This window comes from Onthophagus taurus, chromosome 1 (genome assembly GCF_036711975.1).
Source record: "Onthophagus taurus isolate NC chromosome 1, IU_Otau_3.0, whole genome shotgun sequence".
Classification (NCBI taxonomy): Eukaryota; Metazoa; Arthropoda; class Insecta; order Coleoptera; family Scarabaeidae; genus Onthophagus; species Onthophagus taurus.
The window spans coordinates 15,418,536-15,443,794 of NC_091966.1; the positions used below are offsets into that span (position 1 = coordinate 15,418,536).

Below are 25,259 nucleotides of genomic sequence, written 5' to 3' on the forward strand. Positions count from 1 at the left end.
TTCTTTCGATGGAATGACCTCGGATGTGTCTCAGAATTGTATCTTGGGGCTATTTCTGGTTACTTTCTTCTAATTTGTAATCTTTGCAGTTTGCTTTCAATTTTGATGTACGCTGATGAGTCTGTAACGGTTGCTGTATGAGTCAAATCTATTATGTCATATTTATTTACACATGTGCTTAATTCTCAAATTTTGTAATGGATTGAAGTTGAGAATGTCACAGAGTCACCGAAACCTTGGTGATAACTTCGACTCTACATTAGCTGTTGTTCGGCAAAGAAGGGCTGTTATTGCTTCCGCTATGTACATGTTCCGATGGGTTTGCCGGGTATCTCAGTTATTATGAAAGATAGAAAGTTGCGGCTTTCGTGAACCTGAGCTACTTTTTTGTGAAACTTACAATGGCGCAAACCAAATTTTCATAGCCCTCTTCGTTTTTAATATACAGCGAGTGTTTCAAAATTTACGATTTTCAGACACCTCCTGTATCTCGGCTATCCGGAAACGTAAAAACGAGTTCTAATAGATTTTTTCACATAGAATCCAATGGTGCACGTAGAATTTTTCTAGTCATCACGGTTTTTGAGTTATAAAGAGTTAAGTATTTTAGAAGTTGAGTATTCAGTATTTGAGTTGTGGTTATAACTCAAAAACCGTGTTGACTAGAAAAATTCTACGTGCACCATTGGATTCCACGTGAAAAAATCTATTAGAACCCATTTTTACTTTTTTACTAAGTTTCCGGATAGCCGAGATACAGGAGGTGTCTGAAAATCGTAAATTTCAAACACTACCTGTATATCAAAAACGAAGAGGGCTATGAAAATTTGGTTACGCCATTGTAAGTTTCACAAAAAAGTAGCTTAGGTTCGCGAAAGCCGCAACTTTCTATCTTTCATAATAACTGAGATACCCTGCAAACCCATCGAAATTTGGACACCCTGTACACACTATTAGTATTAGCACAAACTATTGAAAAAATTATAAAACTTTTATGATGAACCTGGGAAAATCATTGGCCTTATTAGTACAAACTATGTACAAACTTTTGTATTGTCAAATTGGAGTACCCTTCTACCATAGTATTATTATTTTGCAACCATACTAGAGTATTCATTACCTAATTGTCTAGAGTAATCAGAGAAGGTTCCCTTCGATAGGCTTCCCTTATGAGGGATTAATGGATTACAACAGTGTTGTTTTCTAATAGTGAGGAGAGATAAATTAGTGGTAGAGTTTATGCGCAAACCCTTAAATAATACAATTGATTGTTGTTCTTTATTTAAATATTTGTAATGATTACATTATTTTAATACGCCTCTCCATCGAGCTGTTGCGATAGTACTTGATCAAGTAAAATATTAAAATATTTACACCAAATAAATTTTAATTTTACCACCTAAATGACTTATTAATCGATCTTGGTTTTATTATTTTTAGTAAATTTCCAATTTTTAGTACCATAATTATCAGCTTTAAAGCCTTTTAAAAGGTGAATTCTTAAGGTCTGGATGGAATCGATAACGGCTTTCTGCCCGTACCATCCGGCCCTATCTCCCAATAATTGAATGCAAATTTGAAAAAATCGCGCCGACCAGAAGCTATAGCCCCCGGTCGAATTTAATTAAACCCTCTCTCCGTTGCTTCCGTTATTGGGTCGTTTAATCTTGATCTGAAGGCACATGCCGCATTGCCATCGTTTTAATCGATTGTAATATTTTAATAACGGTAATTACGCCCGTGGCGTTGAAATTGCTCGTCGCGTGCAGACTTGAAGATGCTATAATTGCCGGGCCATAACCTGATACGATGTGGTATCGTTACGTGGATGCGTTGCAAATAGAAATAATAATCGTTTGTAATTGAGCGGTTTTGATCCCGTATTTATCTTAACAGGTTAACTTTAGAGCTTATACGATCCTTAACAATTATAATTGTGTAACGTTGGTACGTTAGGTATAATAGATTTAATATGAGCAATGATTAACTTTAATTAAAAGTATTAATTAAGTAATTGTTGCGATAAATCTAGGTTTATGTGACGACTTCTATTTATAGAAGTTATCCTCTAATAAAACAAGATTATTTTTATTGGATTAAGCGTCAACTCCGATATAATTATACCAGCAAGTTCGCTAAAAATCATTCACTAATAGATATTTTATTCTCGACAAAATGGTTTAGTTTGAAAGTAAGGCTTACTTTATAGTTGAAAACATATCAATTAAATTGAACGGTATATAAGATGGTAATTCTTCCTCGTATAGCCTGAATAGAGTGGTCTTCGGTACATACCCGATGGCATTTGCTTATGGAGTGCTCTTAAGAGGCGATACGGCCTGAAGCGCACCTCGTCGAGGGAAAACTAGCGGGGACTGTAGAAAATTGGATTCAATCCCCCGAACACTCCATTACTCGTACAGTATGTGCAGCGAATGTTATTCGTAAGGGAGGAATAGGTCTAGAGCACGAGGGGGATCGTTGTTAAAGCGAACGGTTGTTAACCGTACCTACGGCAAACTTCCACCCATACCAAGCAACCTCCAAAAAGTGAGCATATTGGGATTGTTCCAGTGGTTGGTGCGAAAATGCACCGAGCCAGCAAGGTGTTGGATCTGGGTCAGTCGATGTAGAATTTTAATTTGCTTCCTGAATTTATTGCCGTCCGGGAATGGAGCCGACCAAGAGCAGTAATAAAATGCATTATTGAGGTACGTGTAGTCTAAAGTTTAAAGGATACTATAGCTACTGTAGCTACTTACATTTTATATGGATTAAAAGTTTGCGATTGGAAAAAAGACGTTTATGAGAATATATTGAACTTGTTTCATTTTTTATCTTATGTTAGCACAAACGAAGATTACACCAGTATATTTTCTGAAAACAAACGGGTTGGAGTTTTAAAGAAATTGGAAATGGAATCTTATAATGGAAATGAAAACTTATATTGTAATTTGAATCACTTATTAAATTTAATTTGTTTTAAGTTATTTTCTTTTGATTGAAATTGATTTAAACATCCCTATTTAATAATTAATAAATGGACAAAAATCTCTTAGATCATATTTCTTTCGGAAATGTGTTTGTTAGATTGAATTGTTTCCTCGCCACAATTTTCAGAGTTAAGATTGTTTTCACTTTTTTTTTAATTTAAGCCCACTTTAACGCAATTATCAATTAAATAATGTTACATCACTATCCTTGAAGTAAATAATTTCTCATTCCACAACTTTAATTATCATTGCGTAAAAATCCTGTTAATTACTGAAATATAAAAAATAACTATAAATAAACATTAAATACAAAAATAAAATTTAAAATTCTATTCCAAATCTAGGATTTTTGCGTTCAAGTTATTTTTAACCAAATCTGGTTACATAGTAACATAGCAACTTCGAATTGTTTGCAAATAATTACATACTACTTGCAGTTCACAAAATACTGTTTACAGGATGTTTGCATATACTGCTTGCAAAAGATCAAATATTGCTTGCAAAGAACTATATATTGCCTACAGAGAATTAAATACAAATTGTGGGTAACTAAATACAGATTGAAAAATTAGAAAATGCTTACAGGAGATTAAAAACTTGTTGCAAAAGAATAAATACTGCTGGCAGTAGAATAGGTACTGGTTCCAGCGATCAGACAGATGCTGTTTGAAGAAGACTAGTCCACGCAGATGACTACATACTATTTACAGAAGACTAAGTCAAGTTGCAGATGACTAAATAGTACTTGCAGAAATGCTGCAAAATACATGGATAATGCTTATAAGTACTTGCTGCTGGCAAATGATTATATTTTATTTGCAAAAGATCAATACACACAGAATACTAAATACTACGCGCAGAAAACTAAATACTAATGGAAGAATACGTATTGCTTGTAGACAATCAGATATTGTTTGTTGGGCAGCGGCATAGTCTTTGCATAAAATTAAATACTTCATGAAAAACACCAAGTACTGCTTGCAGACGCGTAAATACTACTTACAAAAGAATACATATTGCTAGAAATTTACGCCTTAAGTGACTTTATACCACGTTGACCTGTAAATTGAAGTTAATCCCATGCATGAAAAAATATTACATTGTCTTTACAACATTACTGTACTAATCGTATATTTTTTTAATCGTCAAAACCGGTGTTGGCGGTATTGTCGGAGAAGACAAACACTAAAGGCCTATTCACACTATCGATCAACGACCGGTCAAGTCACAGGCCGGTCACGGTCAAAGCAAAATTTCCTTCCTACTAAACATATGTATTTCACGGCAGTATATTCACACATGCGGTCTTCCTGCGATCATGCGACGGTCATGTGACCGCGTCAGTCATTTGAAGGAATATTTGACCGGCACAAAGGTGTTGATTTCCGACGAGTGCCTGCAAGTGTGAATTGCATTGTCAATCCCCGCTCAATTGACTCAAAAAGGATTGATTTTGTGCATTCACTTGGCGCTTTCAAAGTGTGACAAGTTATTATTTCGCAAATAGTTGTGTAAAATACAGGTAGTTCAAATAATTTGTTCGACATAGTTCGGTTTGGAATGAATAGTTCGAAAATAAATTCTGAATCGTTGCGTCAAAATACGAAATGCATTCTCCACAACACGTCTGACACGACAGTGACCATAATTAAACACCTTTTTTTCTATGGTATCACATGTTCGGGCTTCTGGTTATGGGCGTAGTAGGTTGACTTTCAAGGGAAATGCAAAATCCCTTAATATTACATATGGTGCGGTAATATTTGAATTTGGCAATGTTGTAGGGTTGGGAATATCTAAAGTGCCATTTTCTAAACGAAAATTAACAAAATACCCCCATCGCTATTCTTTCCGCTAAAGCAAGTAAAACAACAGAAATTTTTTTTTATAATTAAAATGATTTGAACCGCTATTTGGAGGAGCCATGATTTGAACGGGTTTACCATCCAATGCCCCTATACAGTTCTGGAAGTTCCAATACATCCAAAATTTCGAAAAATGTCATTCAATTCTTTGACTGACATTCTGAAATAGATAGATATTCTGATAGTGTGAATAGGCCTTAACAGTATCATTAAGCGAATTATAATAGGAAAACATTTCTGGACAATTTCTCTTCTCTTCTTCTTGTTGTTGCTTTTCTTTAGATCTCCCTTCTTGCATTCTCCTTTTAAGCAGTTGCTTCAGTATCTTTCCCTCCTTCATCGTGACCACAAGTCCTACCCACTACATCTCTGGATCTTGATGCACTCCGAGAGTATTGGTTCTTTGAAGTAGCTGTATAGTGCCCGATCTTCCTCTCGAAGAGGTGTATGTTGTTTGACAATTTCTGACTTAGCGTCCAGATCTTACAGCCGTATGCCGTTATATTCCCTAAAATATTTTTTATAGATCCGAAACTTTATGTTCTCCTTTACGTTTATATCCTTAGATTTGATAATATGGGCTATTGAATAATAACCTTTGTTGGCCAACAGCATTCTTCTTCCTCATATATATACTATCTCCTATATCGCTGACTCCCTATCTAAGCAATGAGTGGCGAGCGTTTCCATCAAAAGCAGACGGAATGATATATGTTTTGTCTTTGTCGTGCCCCCATATCGCGAAGGCGCTTGCGCGAATCGTAAATTTTTAAGAGTTTGAAGTGTTTCGCGCGTATTTTATGCAGCTTTGAAATGCAATTATTGTAGATAGTTGACTTTAATTATAAATTATCGTAGATGCATCAAATAAATTAGAATATATGTACTTTTGTGTGAAATTGACGTTGAATATTGCTTTAAATATCAACTTTATGTAGGTTGTTCATTAAACATTATATTCTTTACTTTTGTTTAGGCAACCCAAATAACAAACCAAATTTTATGTAACCATGACAATTTTGTCGATTTCAAAGGTTATAAATAAAACAAGAAGCCATTATTGTATTAGATTTTAGGTTATGTTTATGTCAAACATTTATTTGGTGTTTTATAAACATCAAGGTCATCAGCTGCTATTAATTTTTAATTCACCGTCCAATAAGATAAAAGCGTACTCACCACGTGTTCACGCATGTCTCTTGTGTAGACGGGGGCACGACAGAGACAGATATATATATATCTGCACTCTAGTGTTTACACTCTTTTGCTGCCTTAGTCAGCGATATAGGAGATAGTATATATATGTTCTTCCTACTTCCCTAGCTGGCTGTCGTTAACCCTCGTCAGCTCCATTCCAAGATGCCTGACCTAGTCTGCATCATTATTTTCGGTTTCTCTATATTTCTTCTCAGCTCCGCCTTCATTTGTCCGTAAGTTTCTTCTTCACCTATTCTTGTTTAGCTTAACATGTTAATATCGTCCGCATAGTCCACCAGCTGTACTGATTTGTTCATCACTAGATTCGATCTTCCTATTGAAATTTTTCGTATCGCATGTTCCGGTGCCAGGTTAAACAACATTGGCGCCAGCTCATCCCCTAATTTTAGTCCTTAGGTAATATTGGAAGTTTTTGCTAAAACTGTTCCTTAACTGTGAATAGTTGATAGTCCTATGGGGGACTATCTTCTTTTCCGAAATCCTGATTATTACTCCTATTATTGTTTCTGCAAACTCGTGTAGTCGCTTGTTCAATATGTGTGTAACTATTTTATATTCATTACTCAAGACACCACGGTTATTCTTACACGATATGTTTTCATCCTTCTTGTAAATAGGGCGTATTATATACTTTACTCTGAAAAAATTACTTTCTCTTCTGATATCATTTAGTTGTGTAGCGTATTTCTTGATGACTTTGATTTCATCACAAATCACAAAAAAAAAGGACTGCTGTACTTCCGGTGTGATCTTAGTAGAGTGCTTTCAATAGAACATAGACTATTCTATTCCTCCAACACAAGAATGAAGGAAGATCAACCGAATAAACTTAAAAAAAAGAACTTGGAGTAAGTTTATATCGGGGATTATCAAGAGAAATACGATTTGAAACCAAAATATCACAATTGTAAAAGGCGAATCTGATTTCATTGTCAAAAATGTCAGGAATTTCCTTGGTCAGAATGTGTTGAGGTCTTCCTGGTCCATGTTTGACATTAAAATGTTCGGTTTTTTATCGCATTTAGTTTTTGTGGCTCTCTGGGGAACTCCTGGTGGTTTAAAATTATTATATTGGAGTATTTTCCTTTCCTGTAACCCTAGCTTTCTTTTAAACTTAATATTCGAACTAGAAAGTGCTTCTTCTTCTTCCTCAGCCTGTATTCATCCACTACTGGACATAGGACTTTTCTAAATGTCTCCATTTATTTCTGTCTTTTGTTATTCATATCCAGTTTTTCCCCGCCACACGTTTCGCATCATCGATTCACCTCTTTTGCGGTCTTCCTGCATCTCTTCTAATTTCTCGTGGTTTCCAAAGGGTTATTTTTTGTGTCTATTTTTCTGTGTTTTCTCTTGTCACATTGCCGATCTATTAATATTTAAGCCTCGCTACTTGTGTCATAACATCTGTGTTTTTCTGCTAATGTCGCTATTTCGAAGCTTGTCTCTCATAGTGACTCCCAGCATTGCTTGTTCCATCACTCTTTAGGTTCCACTAAGTTGTTGTGCAGTATTCCTTCTTAAGATCATGGTTTCAAGTCCGTATGTAGTCACTTGCATATGCTGCTATCATACACCTTTCGTTTTAGGTTTCTCGATATTTCTTTGTTTTTGAGTATTAAACTGAGTTTTCCAAATGCTGCCCATTATAGTTGAATCCGTAGCTTTATTTCGGCTATCTTTCGACTAAGATATATGTACTGGCTTACATTCTCTAAGGAGATGTTGTCTATGGCAACATCTTTTTACATGTTTTTCATTATTTTGGTTTTATGCAGGTTCAATTTTATACCTATTTGAGTAAATTAAGGTTCTACTTTAGCGAAATACTGTCATTCTGCCGAACGCCTTTACTTTATTTCTCTGTTTTTGTATCCTCATCTAGTTTAAAGTGGAAGGTCGTTTGTTCATATATATTTTGTTGGTGGCGGTGTATTGCGATTCTATTCTAGCATCTTCTAGTGCTGCCAGAAATAACCAGATCTCTGCTACCAAAGGCTTTGTGCTAGTCAATGAATGCCAAGTGTAAAGGGACAATATATTGTGTGGTTTTTTCTATTAGTGCTCTAATATTTGTAACATTTCTATTAGTTAACTGTGTAACAGTGTTTTCTTTGTTATTACTTCAAATAGTTAGTCATAGAGATATTTCATAGCAAACAAAAAGAATCTTATGTTGTTACTTTCTTCGTCTATGATGTGAAATCTATGCAACATTTTTTTAGGATTTTATATTGTTGTTTATGTTAATGAGGAATACATAAATCTTCTCTTTATAATGTATAAGATCTTTTCATATAATTCTCTTCATTTCCTTTTCGCATTCAAACCATATTGCTCTCATTATTTTTTATGTTTCCTTATTTATTAAATCAATCAACATAAACAAATCATTACATTGTACGAAATAACTGAACTTGAATTATGTAAATATTATTAATTTTATGGAATAATTAAGAGCTAAGATATATATGTTATCCGCAAGAAAATGCCGGAAAACGGTAATTTTACAAATGATAAGTTAAGAAGAAAATAAACGGTTTAAGATATAATTGGTTAAACGGTTGAGTTATAATTGACGTAACCTCTAGTATTATTTACGACTGATATCAAATAAGAAATGTTCTTGAAAGCCCATACCAAAGCTTTAGATGATTATCTGTTTAACAGAAATGTAATGTATAATTAGCCTCAGGTACTAAATACTTCATTGTGAATTGATTATATCTTAATACGTAATTATTTAAACGTTTCAATGTAATTATTTTCATGGCTTCGAACATTTATAACGGTAACGTTTTTTAAAAATGTTTAAAATCGTTTGTTTTAAAAAAACTCATTCGAGTTCTTAGCTTTAAACTTTTCTTAAAGATCTCTGTAAATCTTGTGGGATTCTTTCATTCGCGGTCTACTTATCTGATGAATTTTTTTATTAAATATTTTTCATTTCAGGTGCACTTTGTAGTACTGTAGAGGTTATCCTCATCGTTTTTAATTTCCTTTTTCTCAGTCTTTGCTTTTCCTCCTTTCTATTCCAGATGGCGATTTAATTAAAGTGCCCTGTTTGTTTCAGACGGACCTCGAGTACGTCCTCCAGATAGCTAAGGAAGTCGAGATGAGGTAAGTAATTATTTTGGCATTCTACGCAGGCCTCACCCGGCTTTATTTTCAATTGACTGGACTTTTCCTTTGTTTCGACTTGAATGGTTTAAGGAAATTGAAGGGTTAATTCTTTTCTTTTCTCTTTTTTAATTTATTTACTTTCAACAATAGAAGTTGTTTATCGAAATATTAACAAATTCAATTTCATCTCGTTATTATTAAATGAAAACCGCAAACTTTAAACTAAACTCTCTTGAGCTGCCTGTAACAATTTCCTCCTAAAATAAGGTTTAATGAGTTTCCGACGAACTTCCGACGTAATCGTTGCAATTAAAAACTTGCCTCTTCGACTTTATTCATTACCGCGGACGTAGAAATTTTAGAAAGTATACTTGAAAAGATTGAGTATGCCACAGGATCGACTACCGACCATCATTCTTAGTAAATATCAAGGCATGAAATTGGACGGGAATCGCCATTGGGACGTTATGGTGCACCAGGAATCACGATTTTATGGCATCCTTTAAACTTTCCGTGATGAACGACCCCTCGTGGAGCAGTTTATCTGTGGTGACGCTCGAATTTTCGAGACAAAATTATGGGTTTGACCCAACCTATAGAAGAATTATGGGGTTATAAAGGTGTATATGGCGTGCTGCAGTTCTTGAAAATATTTTTAAAAGTTCGACGAACTTTATTTATTATGACATAAATTTAAAAGTTATAACTTTGAATTGCGATTGATCATGATAAATGTTATTAAATTTAAAATAAAAATTTAATTGATAAAGTTCGTTATAATCTTCTTTAAAAATGAAAGCATACGTTTTTAAAGAAGAGGGATTAGAACTTCATTAAAAAAGATTTTGCCGGTTGGAGAAAATTAAAAAGTTTCGTTTTATAGGTGTTTTTAACTAATTTTACTTTAGTTTCATTTTCATGCTAAAACTTTTATATCACTTTTACTTTTATCTGTCGTTGTAATAGAAAGTGTAACTTAAGAAGAAAGAAAATGTCGCTATGCAGAGACTTAGATCAGTGCGTTTTATTACGCAAACCCGTATTACGTGACACAGATTTCTAAAACCTTTCACTACTAAAGCCAACGTTTGAATCAATTCCACTCAAGCAAACCAACACTTTTATCGCCTAGGTTCTTTATGAACACTTTTTCCAAAAAAAAAAGGAGAGATTTACAACACTATGGCTGTTGTCATCTGCATAGCCAAGAAAGTACATCCTGGTTGGAACCGTTCCAGTTTCTCGGTATTATTCCTTACGCCAACGAATAGCTCCTTAAAATCGATATTTGCATTAAAATAGCGGTGATTTTACGGATATCGGTTTTCTTTTGCAGATTTCCCGCTCAAGTGGATTCCGGTTTAGTGGAAGTTGTCGCTCCTTCACCTTCCTATTATCCCGATCTTTCGCAACTCCGAACGACATTGGGCGATCCAATGGAACGAGTAAAGTGGAGATCGAAGCAAAATCTCGATTACGCGTTTCTAATGTCGTATTGCCAACCAAAAGGTACGCTTTACGTCCAGTTAGAAGATGATATCCTCGCAAAACCAAATTACATTACCAAGATGAAGGAATTTGCTATTGAAAAAACAGCTTTGAAGAAACCTTGGTTTGTGCTTGACTTCTGCCAATTAGGATTTATAGGTAAGTAAATTTATAGAAAATAAAAAGCGATAACAACAATGATTTGTGGGTTTTTTCTCTCCCTTTATTATTTGTAGAATACATACATATTAACTTTTATTTTTCTCTTTACTTAACCATGAAAGAATATATTGAATACCTTTATAGGTGTAAGTAATAGTACGCATAAAATACGTGGTTATAACTTTTATTATAATCTTGTTCATTTAATTGATGTCGTAACTTTTAAAACTCGCCTGTGTTTAAAACATTTTTGCAAATTGATTTTTTTAACGTCGCTATTTTTATTATTCTTTTAACATTTTAAATAAAATTTTATGTGCAGCTAATTTAAGTTTAATACTTTTGAAAACGTGTTCCGGATAGAAATATTAGGTTTTAAGTGTTAAAATTGATATATTATGCAAATCGACAGTTGTATATGTATGCTAAGAAATTTATTTTTACAGTTGAGAGAAAATTCCTTAAAAAAAACTAAATTTCAATTCTTTCTTCGACTGCAGTATTTATTTATATTATACATATTATTATTTGTTAAATGAGTGTCTATATATGGCAAGATTGATTTCATCAATGATGAGATGGGGAAAAAAGTCAAGTAAAAAATTCCAATCATTGTTATTTGGTGTTGGACAAGTTAATTTTTCGCTTGACTGCGTCAGGTTAGAATGTGTGAAACTGCATTTTAGATCCAAACAATATTAAAAAATAATAGCTATTTGTATACAATGTAATGCAACAAATGTTTATCGTTGACAATTGAGAGGTTATAGTAGAAGTCATTGGGAGGTTAGGCTCTTAATGGAATGTTTATCTTGTGGCTGGCAAGTAAAGTTGTCTGTAGTATTTAGATGAAATAGCTTTGTTTAATTATTTATACAAAACAATTCATTCAATTTCATTTTTAAGTAGCATTTAATATCTATCAGCTGTTAAGTTTCTTTCAATAAAGAGAGGCCTGGTTAACTGAGTACCAACTATGTATTGTGGTTTTGTGACAGTTTTCACACATCTAGTAAGAATTTACGTCATTACAATATTTTACATTATGCCGATTTATATTCTCATATAATGTAAAGGTCGTTTTGTCGGTATATTATGTTAACGAAATTTCCATCAGTTACAATCAAAGTCATTACTAGTCAATTCTTGCATTTTCTAAATGTCGTACAGTTTAAGATCATTCTTGTTATCTTCAATAAAGTACAGCCTGTAAAGTTTAGTGCCATACATAACAATATTTGGTATACCTCTTCGATATTAATCCTTTATGTATCCAGTTTTCTCAAAACATTTTACAGTTTTTTGTACCATCACCGTATGGATAGGAGAACGATTTAAGTATGTATCTGTGATTTCAGTAAAAGATCTTGTTCTATCGTTATAGCCTTTCCTCATTAGGGCACAAAATCTTTTTTTTTTGCATCAACAACCAGCTTAGAGAAATGATATACTTTGCAGAACTCTTCAAAATATGTCAAACTATTGACAATTTTAGTTAAGAATGCATTGATGTCAAATGCACAACATGCTAGAAATAATTAGTTTATATCGAGTTTTTACCTATTTTATTTATTTAAGAATTCTTGAATACATCAAATCTCAAATTAAACTCGTATTAGGTTAGTTGATTTTTATTAATTATGAATTAACATACAGGGTGTTACATTTAAAAATCCGATGTGGATAATGACCCTAATGAATAAAATATTAGCAATTGCTTTAAGCAGTTGTTTTTTAGGAAAAGCAATTGCTTCACAAGTAAAAGCTAGCAGTAAAAGCAATGGCTAGATCATCACATGAATAACATTTTTAAGCAAATGCTACCGTTCCTACATCTCTATAGCAATTAGTTATTCGAACAGGTCTCAACCTGCAAAATACAGATTCTTCTGTACTGTTTTTAAGAATGCTAAATATGTTAGAATTTTTGAAAATCCTGCTATCGTGTACATGTTTACATTACATGTTGCCTGTACGTTAATACTGGGGTATCCTTTTCGGTTTATATATTCATCTCCGAACTCGTGAAACTTGGGAATTCTAGGGCCGGGTTTATACAGACGATTTAGCTGTAAATTTAAATTTAAAAATTTAGCTGTAAGAGTTAAATGTATTGAAACCCCATGTATCGTTTATACAAAGCTGTAAGATTTAGCTGTAAACATAAAGTTGGTCAACTTTTCTAAATTTACAGCGTCACACATGCGCAAGACGACCTCAATCAGCTGTATCTGGCTGTATCCAATGATCGGGCGATGTAAATAGCGCGTTCTTACCTAACCTCAACTGTTGTTTATTTCTGTGCCAACAAAATGAGTGAATTCGATGGAAAATTAATTAAAATTGTTGAGAACTACCGATATATTTACGATAAAAAATGTTCTGAACATAAAGATAACATATTGGTAGAAAATGACAACACAAAAACTAGTAATATTTTGTTTCTTGAGGTTGCGATTCTGTAAATCTTAAATTCTGTATAAATCAACTTTTTTCTTAAAGCTAAATAAAATCCTTAAATCTAAATCTTTAAATTTAAATTTACAGCTAAGTTCTGTATAAACCCGGCATAACATATGTGCAGTCTATCACACCGATGGCAGTTGGAAAACAGTATCTCTCTGATCATAACAGTTTAGCTTCTGCAAAATCTTCAGCACTTCTAGGAAATCTAATGAAAATGTTAGCTTTTTCAAACCATGCGGGAGTCGACCTACCTTACAAATATGTAAGCAACTGCCATACTAGAAAAAACAATTCCTTAGTTTATTCATAACATTTTAAGCATATGTAAGCAATTGCATCTATTTTTTAAGAAAATAATTCGACTAGAAACAATTTCTGCACTTTTAAGCAATTACTAGCAGCAAGAGTAATTACTTCAATTTTTATTCATTTTCAAGTATTTGCTTTGATTTTGCAAGAAAAAGCAATTGCTAAATTTTCCATTGAGTCTGAACTCTAGCCACCCATCTAGAGGTAAATTAGGCGTTTTCAGAGTTTTGTTCTTCTCTATATATTTAATAGAGTCAAGGAATTTTGGATTCCGTATTTAAAATTAGTTAAAGCTTCAAACTTTTAGGTTTGCAATAGTATTACCTCGCTTGCCTAACACTTACTGAAAGTGGTAGTTTCCTTTTTACAAATTCAAACAAATAGAACTATTATCTTTTGCTACCGATACAGATATGTCCTGAAAACCTAATTAAATTAACAGTCGCCATACTACAACAGAACATGCAACCACGTGATATAGTCTGTAGTCACAACCACGAAACAAAATCGATCTGCTAACTTTTAAATCCAAATTACTGCTTTGTAGTCGTAAGGGAATTAGGTATTGAATCGTTCCGCGCAGATATTTTTGAAGTTTAATGTAAGGTTAATCAGTGAAAGAAAGAAACACATATACACCACGAAATGCTTTACGCTAACCTCTCGTCTTACTTAAACCGAGCTGTACTTGGAGTACTTTGAGAAGAGATCTCAGGCCATCAGAACTCGTGTGCCTCATCAGTTGGGGAAATCTGATAGAATGAATGAACCAAAGCCATCTACTACTTACTCCTCCAAAAACAGTGAATCTGATAGCTATGATTCAGTTGCATGGGTTAGGACGTGTGGTCTGATATAGGATCCATCTCGTATATGAGGCTCATAAAACGCATCAAGCGAATGACCCGTCCTGATCCAAGTTCATCAAGACTCACCTTATGACTCGTCTATTAAAACAGTTGTAGCACTAGTACATGAGATTGATTTGAGTAGGAGAAACTATGGAAGCTATAATATAGGTTATAGCCAGCAATACACTCCTACATTGGGGTTATGAAATAGGAACTTAACAATTTTAATCCTTTGGTAATTTTGTCATCATGGTGAAAAGAACACGTCAAAAAACTTTTTTTTTTGCGTTTGGCTAATGTAATGTCCTCCTCAAAACCAACTATAGAAGATTTTATATACCTTTCACGAACATACATTTTTAAACTCCTTGGGTAGGCACATCTGGTAGGATAATTACTGTATCATTTGTTGATGTGATATTTCTGTTGGTACATTACATAAATTATTTATCGGGTAGGCGGACTAACCAACCTTGCACCGCGACCTCAAAGATCTATTGTACTCCGATACACTATCAAATTTCACTGTTTAGTCCAATGCTCTTAACGAACATTAATACCTTGCTCGGTGAAAAGTCATTAAAATCCTTGGAGAGATAAACTGTGACCCAAAAGTCGAGAATCTTACAGTTGGCGAAGTCTCTCTTCAGCCCACAGTCCAACCTATGTTTGGCTATCGTAAATGATATACCAACTGCTGGCTTTGGCCCCACAAACGCCTTAGCGCTGCCCTCTCTTGCTGGCCCAACTGCTGCCTCATTACCAGCAACCCCAGAGTGACCTGGGAGCCACATCAGAGAAACTCTGTTATCACAACTCATTGTGTTTAAAGTTCTTTTGCAGTCATTAACCAGAGCCGACACCGTTTTCACGGCCGGCAGCGTCTAAGAAAAATCGTACTGTCATGTTCTTCACCCCTCTCTCAAGAAAGACTGCAAATACTTCCGCTCTTGCTTAATCCGAAGTGTGTCCGAAGTGACCCCTTCCGGCGTTTTTAATCCATCTGTTGACTTTCCCGCTTTATGAGCATACTGGCGACGACTCAGTGGACCAGATACAAGTGGCACTGACCGTTCCAGAACTTTTTCAAGGTTTTTTAAACAGAAATGACGTTAAGCTGATGGGTCGAAAGGCATTAGGAGTCTGTTAGTACATATACAATATCGACAATATCAAGTGAAGTATTACTGACATAAAAGAGGCTTTCTAATTTCCTATCTCAAGAAAGTTCACGGTTAATTACATAATATGTTCTAAAATTTTGTAATGCTTACACTTTTATTCCATACTTAGCACATATGTCAAGGACGTACTACCAAATCCAGCAACGAAAGTCCCTAAAAGTGGCTAATTGCTTTTGTTATGACAAGTATTAATTTTGGAGGATAAGCATTAAGTTTATCAAAATTTCTATGTATAGGAACTAACTTATCCAGATTTACTGTTCTTTGTTTTGTCTCTATATGAATTTGTTATCAATCGCAGAAGTCGAAATCTAATATCGGCTGACATGGTACTCGTGGAAAAGTTTTCAAGGTGCATACATAGAAACTTTTTGTGTCAACTATCTTTGTAAGTCTTAATACCTTCAAAAAGTTTTAGCTGCTTTGTTATGAAGGTATTGTTTTAAGTGTCAGAGTTTTTCAAATACTTTCAATTTTTTATTGAGAGTTATAAATTGTGTTTGTGTAATAATTTAGCACTGCTATACAAACCTATCAAATATTTTCAAAATCAGAGCTTGTTAGTTCAAGAAATGTTTCTTGTCAAAAACCAAAACATTTTGGAGATATTGTTTGTTGAATATACTGAAATCAGATCCCATCCCATGATTAGCCATATTTATAACCATTTCGTCAAACTTACTAGACATTCCTATTATTAAACGCTTAAAGTTAATGTTATTTTATACCAACTTTCTGTATCCCACTCTGATAATAATAATGGTAATATTTAAAACAAAAAATTACAAAAAAAATTTGTATGATGACATATGAAACGCCACTACCTATTACTGTATAATTACCTTAATTTTTATCTAAAAGTTGATAAAGTTTTTGCTTGACTCTATACCTAGACCAAACCAAAAAGTTATTATTAAATTTCGAATTGCAATTAAAATTCACAATCGCATCCTTTAAACAACCTGTGTTCAAAAATAGCGGGAGTTTTTTTTCAATTCATGACAGAAAATTGAAAAGTTGTTTAAACTGCGTACACGAATGTTGTATGAAATTTTAAAATTGTGCACTTTCAACTGTAAATTTAAATTCTCCTCCACGTTTAGCGCTCTCGGAATAACCCGTGTTTGAAAAAAATCACGGCAGTCCAATAAAATTTCAAACACGAGTTTAAAAATTCTCTAACATTGTTTGTAGCGCATGCCTGAATCTACTCGTCGAAAAAAATAACTTTTTATCTGGATAACTACAAAATATAATGTAAACTTACAAATTATTTTTGATATTTGATAGTAAAGAAATGTTATCGTTTACAAAAATTATACTATTACCACCACGTACTTAGTTTTAGCATACCTTTTCCCACGTTTCTAAAACATCAATTCCATCATATTAAATTAACAGTATTCTAAATTAAATCATCAACGTAATTCTCTACGTTACTCTATTAGGTACTATTAATAATGGAATTATGACCGTACAAAGTGTTTATTGCCGTATTAAACCACTCCTTCATAACTTCATTTCAACACCGTCCTTATTTACACTGTTTAAGTTATTTACGTCAATTGGCAAATGAGACAAATTTTCAAATTTGCACTAAAAACGAGAGAAAAATGTTCGTTCAATTTAGGAATGACCCACATAAATTTACAGTTAAGTTTGAAACGGAATTATCCGTTAAGAAGCTTATGTCTTTTTTCTCATCATTCCAGGAAAGATGTTCAAAAGCGCCGAGCTTCCGTGGTTAATACACTTCTTCCAGATGTTCTACAATGACAAACCGGTGGACTGGTTACTGGGCGACCTACTTTATACCAAAGCTTGTTCCGGAGAGAAGCCAATTGTAAGTATACAATTTAGAATCTCAATTATACCGACGTATATTTTTAATCTTGTTGACCATAAACATATTACTCAAAAGCAGATGGCTACCCATTAAGGTTCTACAGTAACTTTAATTGAAATGAGACCGTGTTAAACAACCATAAACCTAGTTTTCTAGAAATTTCATTTTGTAACTCCAGCTGTTTAAAATTTGTTTACTGACTGTAATTTACTTACTTTACCTGGAAGGTATTATTCTCATATGAAAAGTGATTGACGTGAATAATGGTTGTATAATTGTATTGCTATTAAGAGATTATGTTTATTTTTAGTTTCTTGGTTGCTTATTACTACATGTTTAGAAAGAAAAGAAGAAGATTGATTAGTACAACAAGTAACTTATAATTTTCATCGATTTCCATATTTTTTGCAGTTGCAATAACAGCTTCATTAAATGAATACCGTTACACGTACCGAACAAATTGGTTAAATTAGTTCCTCATATCGAACAGGTTTCGACATTTTTGATACCACCACCACTACGCTAATTGGATATACCAACTTCCTGAATCCATGATTTCCACATGTTTTTCATAATTTTAATAAAACTTTGAAACCCCTCCCAGTTTCATAACTGTTCGCATCAAAACCCGCTTTGAAACGACCACACGCGATTATATGCGTAGCAGTAAAAACGAGATTTACCAACGCGATATTCAATCTACCGCCGCCTGAGTACCTATTAACGTTTAATAATTTTAATTAATTAAATAGGACGGGGATGTATAATCGAAATACGCGAGGCTGGCTTATTTAAAAGCTTTTTAGCAGATAATTAAAGATATTGAAGTGTCGTAAGGCTAAAATTAATAGGGTCTTTGCTAAGATTTAGGAGTTGAAATTCAATTACCTTGTAAGTTTATCTAATACACGGTTTTTGTTTCAGGAACATTGCAAAAAGGAAAAAGCTGAGCTTTGGTTACATTACAGACCTTCGTTATTTCAGCACATTGGTACTCATTCCTCTTTGAAAGGAAAGTTACAAAAATTAAAGGTAATTTTTTTATATTTTTACTCCTCCAATTTCAAAGTTTTATGGTAAATCTCGAAAAAGTAAGAATTGAGAAACTAATAAATTTGATTTGTTTTTACGATACAAAACTTTTATTAAAAAAAGGAACTTTCAAAAGAAAGCTTCAAGAGAAGTTAATTTTCCGGTCGACACAAAGAGAGTGCCCCTACTTCAACCTCTGAAGTAATAAAAGTTTCCGCCTATACTTATAAATCCGCTACCTTCGACGGTATTTTCTAAGATTAACGTCAAACTTAATCCATTTCTCACGCGAACTCGGTAGCAGTTGAGCAAGAACAAACATCGACAAGTGAGGTACAAATCTTCTCGGCGGATATTTTGAACCACCAACAAAAGAAGTAGAATACCACTCAAATGAAGACAAGAGCACAATTTAGGCTCCGTTGGGAAAACGAATTCAAAGAGTAGTTGAGATTGACGCCGAACTTGATGAAACTTGTTCAATTAAGCCTCCGACACCCGACGAGTCCGATTTTCTTAAGTGCCGGATACAATTTGGACTCGATCCAAGACATTTTCCTCTGAAACGCGCCTACCTAAACTAACAATTTTAAATTTTAATCTTGCTTGAAACTTTTCGAAAGAAATTAATTTCGTGAACTACTCACGAGAAATGTCGAAAACAAGCTTAGGTTCCAGTAACGTGAAATATTACTGGATCTAAATCATTTCCTTAATTGAATTTAATTAAGGAAAGTTATAATGTTGACTTATAGTAGATTATGATGAGTGAGCGAATTACCTACGATGTACTTAATGGTATATATTTTGGTCAATATAAGAACATTAAAATTTATAAACCATGTGAAATATATATATTTCATTGTACTTCAACTTCGTAAAATTATTCTAGAGCACGTTTATGGACCATCATGTTTATTATTGTGTGAGTGGTTTGAAACAAATTATTTTACAATGTATTCCTTTAATGTACGTTATATAAAAAAGTTCTTCAACTTGTAACTAATTTTCGAGGAAATATTTAATTGTAAATAAATACAAGGATAAAAGAATGGAATATTAAAACCTCTTGCTAATATAAATCACAAAATTTGACCATCCAACAAATTTATACTAGTAATCAAAGAATGATGTTTGATTAAAATAATCATGAGGTGTCCATCCATTCACAATCAGTTATTAGACCAGCAATGACATACGGACCAGTCAATATCATACAGCAGTATACAATGAGAACTAATAGAGAACTGGAAGAACTACATAACCAGCTAGATATAGTAAAAGTAATAAAGTCAGAACGATTGAGATGGGCTAGCCATGATAGGAGACAAGAAAAACCTGTCGTCTAGTTGGTATAGAAAGAATCCCCAGAGGGAAGATGGCCACTGGAAAGACCGAGGATGCGATGGAGAGATAATATTGCAGTGGATCTACAGACCCTAAATATCGAAAGACCAGAGTAATTCATGTTGGACCGCAGCAAATAGGAAAGTATATTGAGTGTATTATAGAGGCATATTGGAAAATCAGCTACGGAGAGAGAGAAACCCATAATAGGCATAATAATGATTGTTGCCATCGCTTTCATCATCTGAATCATCATTGTTGCCTAGATCAATATTACAATCCTTCTTCTTCTTCGTCTTCCTTTTTGTCTTCAGAATAAGTATATTTTATTCCTAGTGCTTAGGTATTAGGCTTTTCTTCTGATATGTTCTTGTATGTTTTGGTATGTTTGCCACTTTTTCTTTTAAAGTTGACGTACTGCATAAAATTATACATCAGAAAATACTAGAAGCATTGTAAATATATATTCTAAATGAATTCATATACACATCTTAGCAAAACCATCACATATATCTTTATCTTTGTTTCTTGCTGAAGTTACATTCTCTAGTAGCTGTCCTATTGGTTGTAAGCAACTCTGTATTATGATCGATCCATGAAAAAGTACACTCTTATCCTGATCAAGTATTTTAATTATGCCACTGTGAAGATTTGCAGTGTTATTTAATATTGCTGATATTTTTCTGCTGATTCATATGCTTATCTTACTCTACTTGATCTTCTCATCACTTTCTTTGATGGGGTTATTCTGGGCAAACTCGTTGATGTTTGTGAGACCTTCGAGAAACTATTCCTCCGGGCGTAGCAGTTTGTAACCCAATAACAGGTGTTATGTCATCACCGCATTGCACCGGAACTTATGTTAAAGAGGGGTTGGTTGAGTTTTATGTTATTGGACTTTGGTTTTGTAACTGGATCCAAATGCACTTTATAATTTTTTGTATACGCCTCTCTATAAAGTTGACCTGAGGGTGAAATATGGTATAGCCCAGTGGAAACACGTTCCATGTATTGTATTGGCATGATTAGCAAGACCCATTTCGTTGATTCCATCTGATTTTAAAGCGTCAGAATTATATCGTTGAGTGAAACAATCTTTATGTGTTTAGCATGCTACTAAAAATATAATATCAGTTCGTTCTAAAAATCATGGTCAAAACCATCAGCTTCATTTGTGGTCTTCATTAGCTCCGATATGGTTTGCTAATAGAGTGTTTGAGCCCTAAAAGTATAAACCTGAAAGTGAATTAATAATTATATTCACCAATTCATAATATTTTCATGATATAATTTCTTTGGAAACGTCCAATTTGCTAAAGCTTGTTTACAAAGCAAGGAAATGGGTTTGCAAAAGACTTTGTGGAATAAATTAGGGATGACGTTCAAGCGTTTAATGATATCTGATGCGATCAGTTATTACTATGGCTTTCGTTTTGTAAACGACATGCGCTGAACTATCTCTGTCTAATTATCTGGCTGCTCATGATCATGTTGTGGTAGAATGAAATCTACTCATGGTGGCATATCTGTTACGTTGAATGATAGTGACATAGTTAAAAACCTTCCTGAAATGGTAACGTTTTTATTGATTTAGATCTGGTATGAATTGGGTTAATGTTAGATTTTGGATACTTAACATCTATAAATCATTTTTTATGTTTATAGTTAAGTCAGTTTTACTCATATTATAACTATTTTATCTCAAAAATAACAAACCTTTACTTGTTATGCGGATCACACAACAATATGATGTAACAACAAAGATCTTGAGATTAAATAGCAAATCTACTACAAGCTTTTCGGTTGTGGGTTGTGTAAATGGTTCCTTTTGGAAGAATTTTCCGATCGCAATTCAGCACTATTAGACTTTCTCTATACATATTAATGAATGAAATCGGCTGTTTGATTCCCCTAAGTCGCTTTGTGACGAAGCTGTTGCGAAAGCAAATTCTTTATATATTTTACTGTATTTATCTTTTTGTTCTGGTTGAGTGCCACTTCCAGTCGATACAACAATAAATCTGCCGAATAACACACTATTCTTAATCTCATTAAGGTGAAGTAAAAGAGAACAGTTGTTAGCACAATTCACAATAACAAAAGGTGAGAATGTTTTGATGAGCAAAAAATAAAATTAAAACTACCGTACGAAATAAACCAATCTCTATTACGTCTGAGCATATAAGCTTAACAGGTGTGAAACAGATGCGACTTGAATTTGAGAAAAGTAATGACGAGAAAATTAACAAATATACGAGTTGCCTTCAAAACATGTAAGGTCTCTTTATATGTATGTAGATCTTTATGTACGAGGGCTAATTTTTATCAAGGTCCGATCGGCTCCAAAATAAAAATCACCGTGAAAATCAAAACTGTAGTCGCCGTTCCGATTAAGACATTTGTTGGAGCGTGACACCAATATGCCTATTGTACTTTAAGCCAATTGTCGGCGCTCTGCAGGTCTTTGTCTCAAACAAAATTCTATCCTCTTCGCCAGCGTTTCATCCGAGTAAAGTGATGGAAATCGAGTGCTGTAAGGTGGTTGACAAAACATATCCCATCGGAAAGACTGTAAATACTGCTTTGTGGCTTGTTCTAAATTGCCCTTCGTAGACATTGAAGACTAAAGCCCTAGGAGGCTGCTGTGATGGTCGCGCCATGTTCCATAAATTCATCCCAGAGAACACCTTTTTGGGTCCTAAAACACAGCAGCCATATACTTTTTTGATCTTTGGTGTCTTCAGTTTCGTAAAGGACCTCTGTGACAATTTTTTCAAGAAATCTTCTCCGTCATCATGGTAACGTTGGAAAAACGTTAAGATGGCACCCATTCCCTGTGTTTTGTGATGATCGGACTTCATCTGTGGAACTCACCTCGCACAAATTTTATGATATTGGAATTTTTCACTCACGATGGTGTAATGAGCTTACCGTGAAATATCGGGAAACGAATCACTCAAAACAGAAATTGTAAACCGACGATTTCCTCATATTGCCTGATCCACATGCTGAACAAGATCATCGGTTGCCATACTTCCTGCATCATGAACGTCTCTACATCATCTGCTTTAAAGTTCCTACACCATTGCTGCACCTTACTATCACTCATGAAGGTTTTTACGCATGTATCACTCAATGTGCTGCGACATTATTTTAAAAGTTTTTAGTTTTTTTCCTCAAAAATACCAAACACCTTCACTGACAATGAGTTATGTCTTGGGCAATAATTCCTAAACTATGTGCTTCGCCGCCCCAGGTAGTCGCGACCTCTCCATAAGGGCGCCGCGGAATATTGTAGAAGCTTTATAATTCAAACATTTGGCCTAACTCTTAAGGACCTTACATGATCATTCAGATTGTCAGTATTTACTTATTAATCTACGTATTTGTTGTTTTACGTATCTACTGAGAGAGATACTGAGTTGCTTGAAAATGAGGAAAGCGAAAAAGAGTAAACAGTTCGTGGAAAATTGAAATTAAATTTTAGGTGGTCAAAATATTTTCCGGTAGCGAGGTACCTTAATGTAACTGCCAACCCTTCTTTAACTGTTATACACTTTCTTATATGTCCGTTTTACCTTTCCATAAACCATTTTGCCATTGACAACAATTTGAGAAAAGTATTGTCGCTCATTCGAAATAATTTTTGTAATTTTTTGCATCGGTCTGCAGAATATCCTTACGAAAAACTTAATAGAAGTAGGTAGTCCTAGAAAACGAGTTAACTTACTTTCTTAACCATTCTTTTAATCCATCGCTTACATTGTTCAGTGCGTTTTGTAGCAGAAACTGAAATAAACCCGACCCAGCCCTATTTATCCCTGATTTGCATAGGTCAAATACTGCGACAATACTGAAAAAAATGCTGATGATGTGGAATGTCTAAGGAGTGACAATTTGAATGAATCGTGTTTGCTCTTCTTAACCAAAACATCAAGTAAGAAACAAGAAAGATCTAGATTTTTGATTATCTATTTTGACTTTTTTTGATTATCGTGAAATATAAGAATTCACATACCATCATAGAAGAACTTATTATACCGATGACTATATAGATATAGTGTGGTTAATTAATTGAAAAATAAAGCAGTCGAATTTGAATTGCGGTTATATGAGACTACGGATAATAAAGATGCTTATTTGATATGTTATGTACAGTTCTGTTTCGTAAAAATATCACTGCAAGAGTGAAGGCTGAGGACCTGTTCGAGATACTTCTTTTTTGTTGCTTCTGGGGGAGGGGAGGACGCTCCCTTATGCCTTCCAATGATTTAGGGCATATCTATGCCCTTTATGAACCTTAGTAAGCTCCAAGGTCTTGTTCCATTCTTCTTTCTCAGGCAAACCATTCCAAAAATTGTGTGTCTTAGGCTATCTCTGGCGACGCAGTCACAAACTGTCATAACTGAAAATAGTTTGATATTGCCTAAATACGTTGGTGGCTAAATTGATGTAGTTCGCGCTTCATGTCTAGATGTTATAGAAGATTACAGACCATTGCATTCTTTCAAATTTAAAAAGAAATAATGTTATTGCCAAAATAATGATGTAGAGATAAATATTATATGTTGACTTTTATTTGCAGGATAAAAATTTTGGAAAACTTGCTCTTTTTTATGGTCATAAAAATCCAGAGGCATTTGTTACTTCTGCAATCAAACACTATAAGACTTATTCCTTGCAACGAGCCTACGAAGGCAAAACATTCTTTTGGGGTCTACTTCCTCAAGCTGGTGATTGTTTAACTTTTAATTTTTCTGCACCGATTCTATTAAAATAGTAAGTAAAGCTTCTATCAAAATACAGTCTTTCTAAACATTTTCGTAATTTTTTTACAGTTACTTGTTTAGAAGTGGTAACGTTGAACATCCCGCTGACAAATTCTACAACACAACCGTTGAAATCCTACCAATCAACACTGAAGATTACGTTGTAATTGGTGAGTAAAAGCCCACCATTTATCTTTTGACGTTCTCTCGTAAATGTAAAAAAGAAAGAAATTCGCTATTAATTTCCCGGTTACACTGTGTCGTTTGAACACGAACGCAAATAAAAATAGGTACTGAACTACTATCAGCTTCGTGTTTCGTAAAACTTTTCCTATCGAATCCCGCCGCTTATAAAAACCAGGGGAAAATATGGTCGTAAATACATCGGATGAAAAGGAAATGAAACTTCCTGATGGGGCAGATTGAAAAAGGCCATCGCGGCGGAGGTTTGATATATTGTGAACCTATCAAAAGCAGGGAACGAGCATGTTATTTATTGGTATTCGAATGGGTTTATTAGCTTGCAACTCATAAAATTTCAGCCCAATGTTATGAAAGGGTTTGTTTTTGTTATGTCAAGTCCAGAAAGTAATTTTGTAGCAAAAA

At 34.0% G+C, this 25,259-nt stretch overlaps 1 protein-coding gene across 1 annotated transcript in view; it reads left to right on the plus strand.

Moving 5' to 3' along the window:
• LOC111429096 (alpha-1,3-mannosyl-glycoprotein 4-beta-N-acetylglucosaminyltransferase a) overlaps nucleotides 1-25,259 on the plus strand; it is a 160,978-nt gene that overhangs the window by 113,641 nt on the left and 22,078 nt on the right. The window contains exons 3-8 of the mRNA XM_071197536.1: nucleotides 9,150-9,196; nucleotides 10,536-10,846; nucleotides 17,372-17,502; nucleotides 18,430-18,537; nucleotides 24,470-24,663; nucleotides 24,723-24,823. Coding sequence (XP_071053637.1) covers nucleotides 9,150-9,196; nucleotides 10,536-10,846; nucleotides 17,372-17,502; nucleotides 18,430-18,537; nucleotides 24,470-24,663; nucleotides 24,723-24,823 — 892 coding nt within the window. The remainder of the gene's footprint in view (nucleotides 1-9,149; nucleotides 9,197-10,535; nucleotides 10,847-17,371; nucleotides 17,503-18,429; nucleotides 18,538-24,469; nucleotides 24,664-24,722; nucleotides 24,824-25,259) is intronic.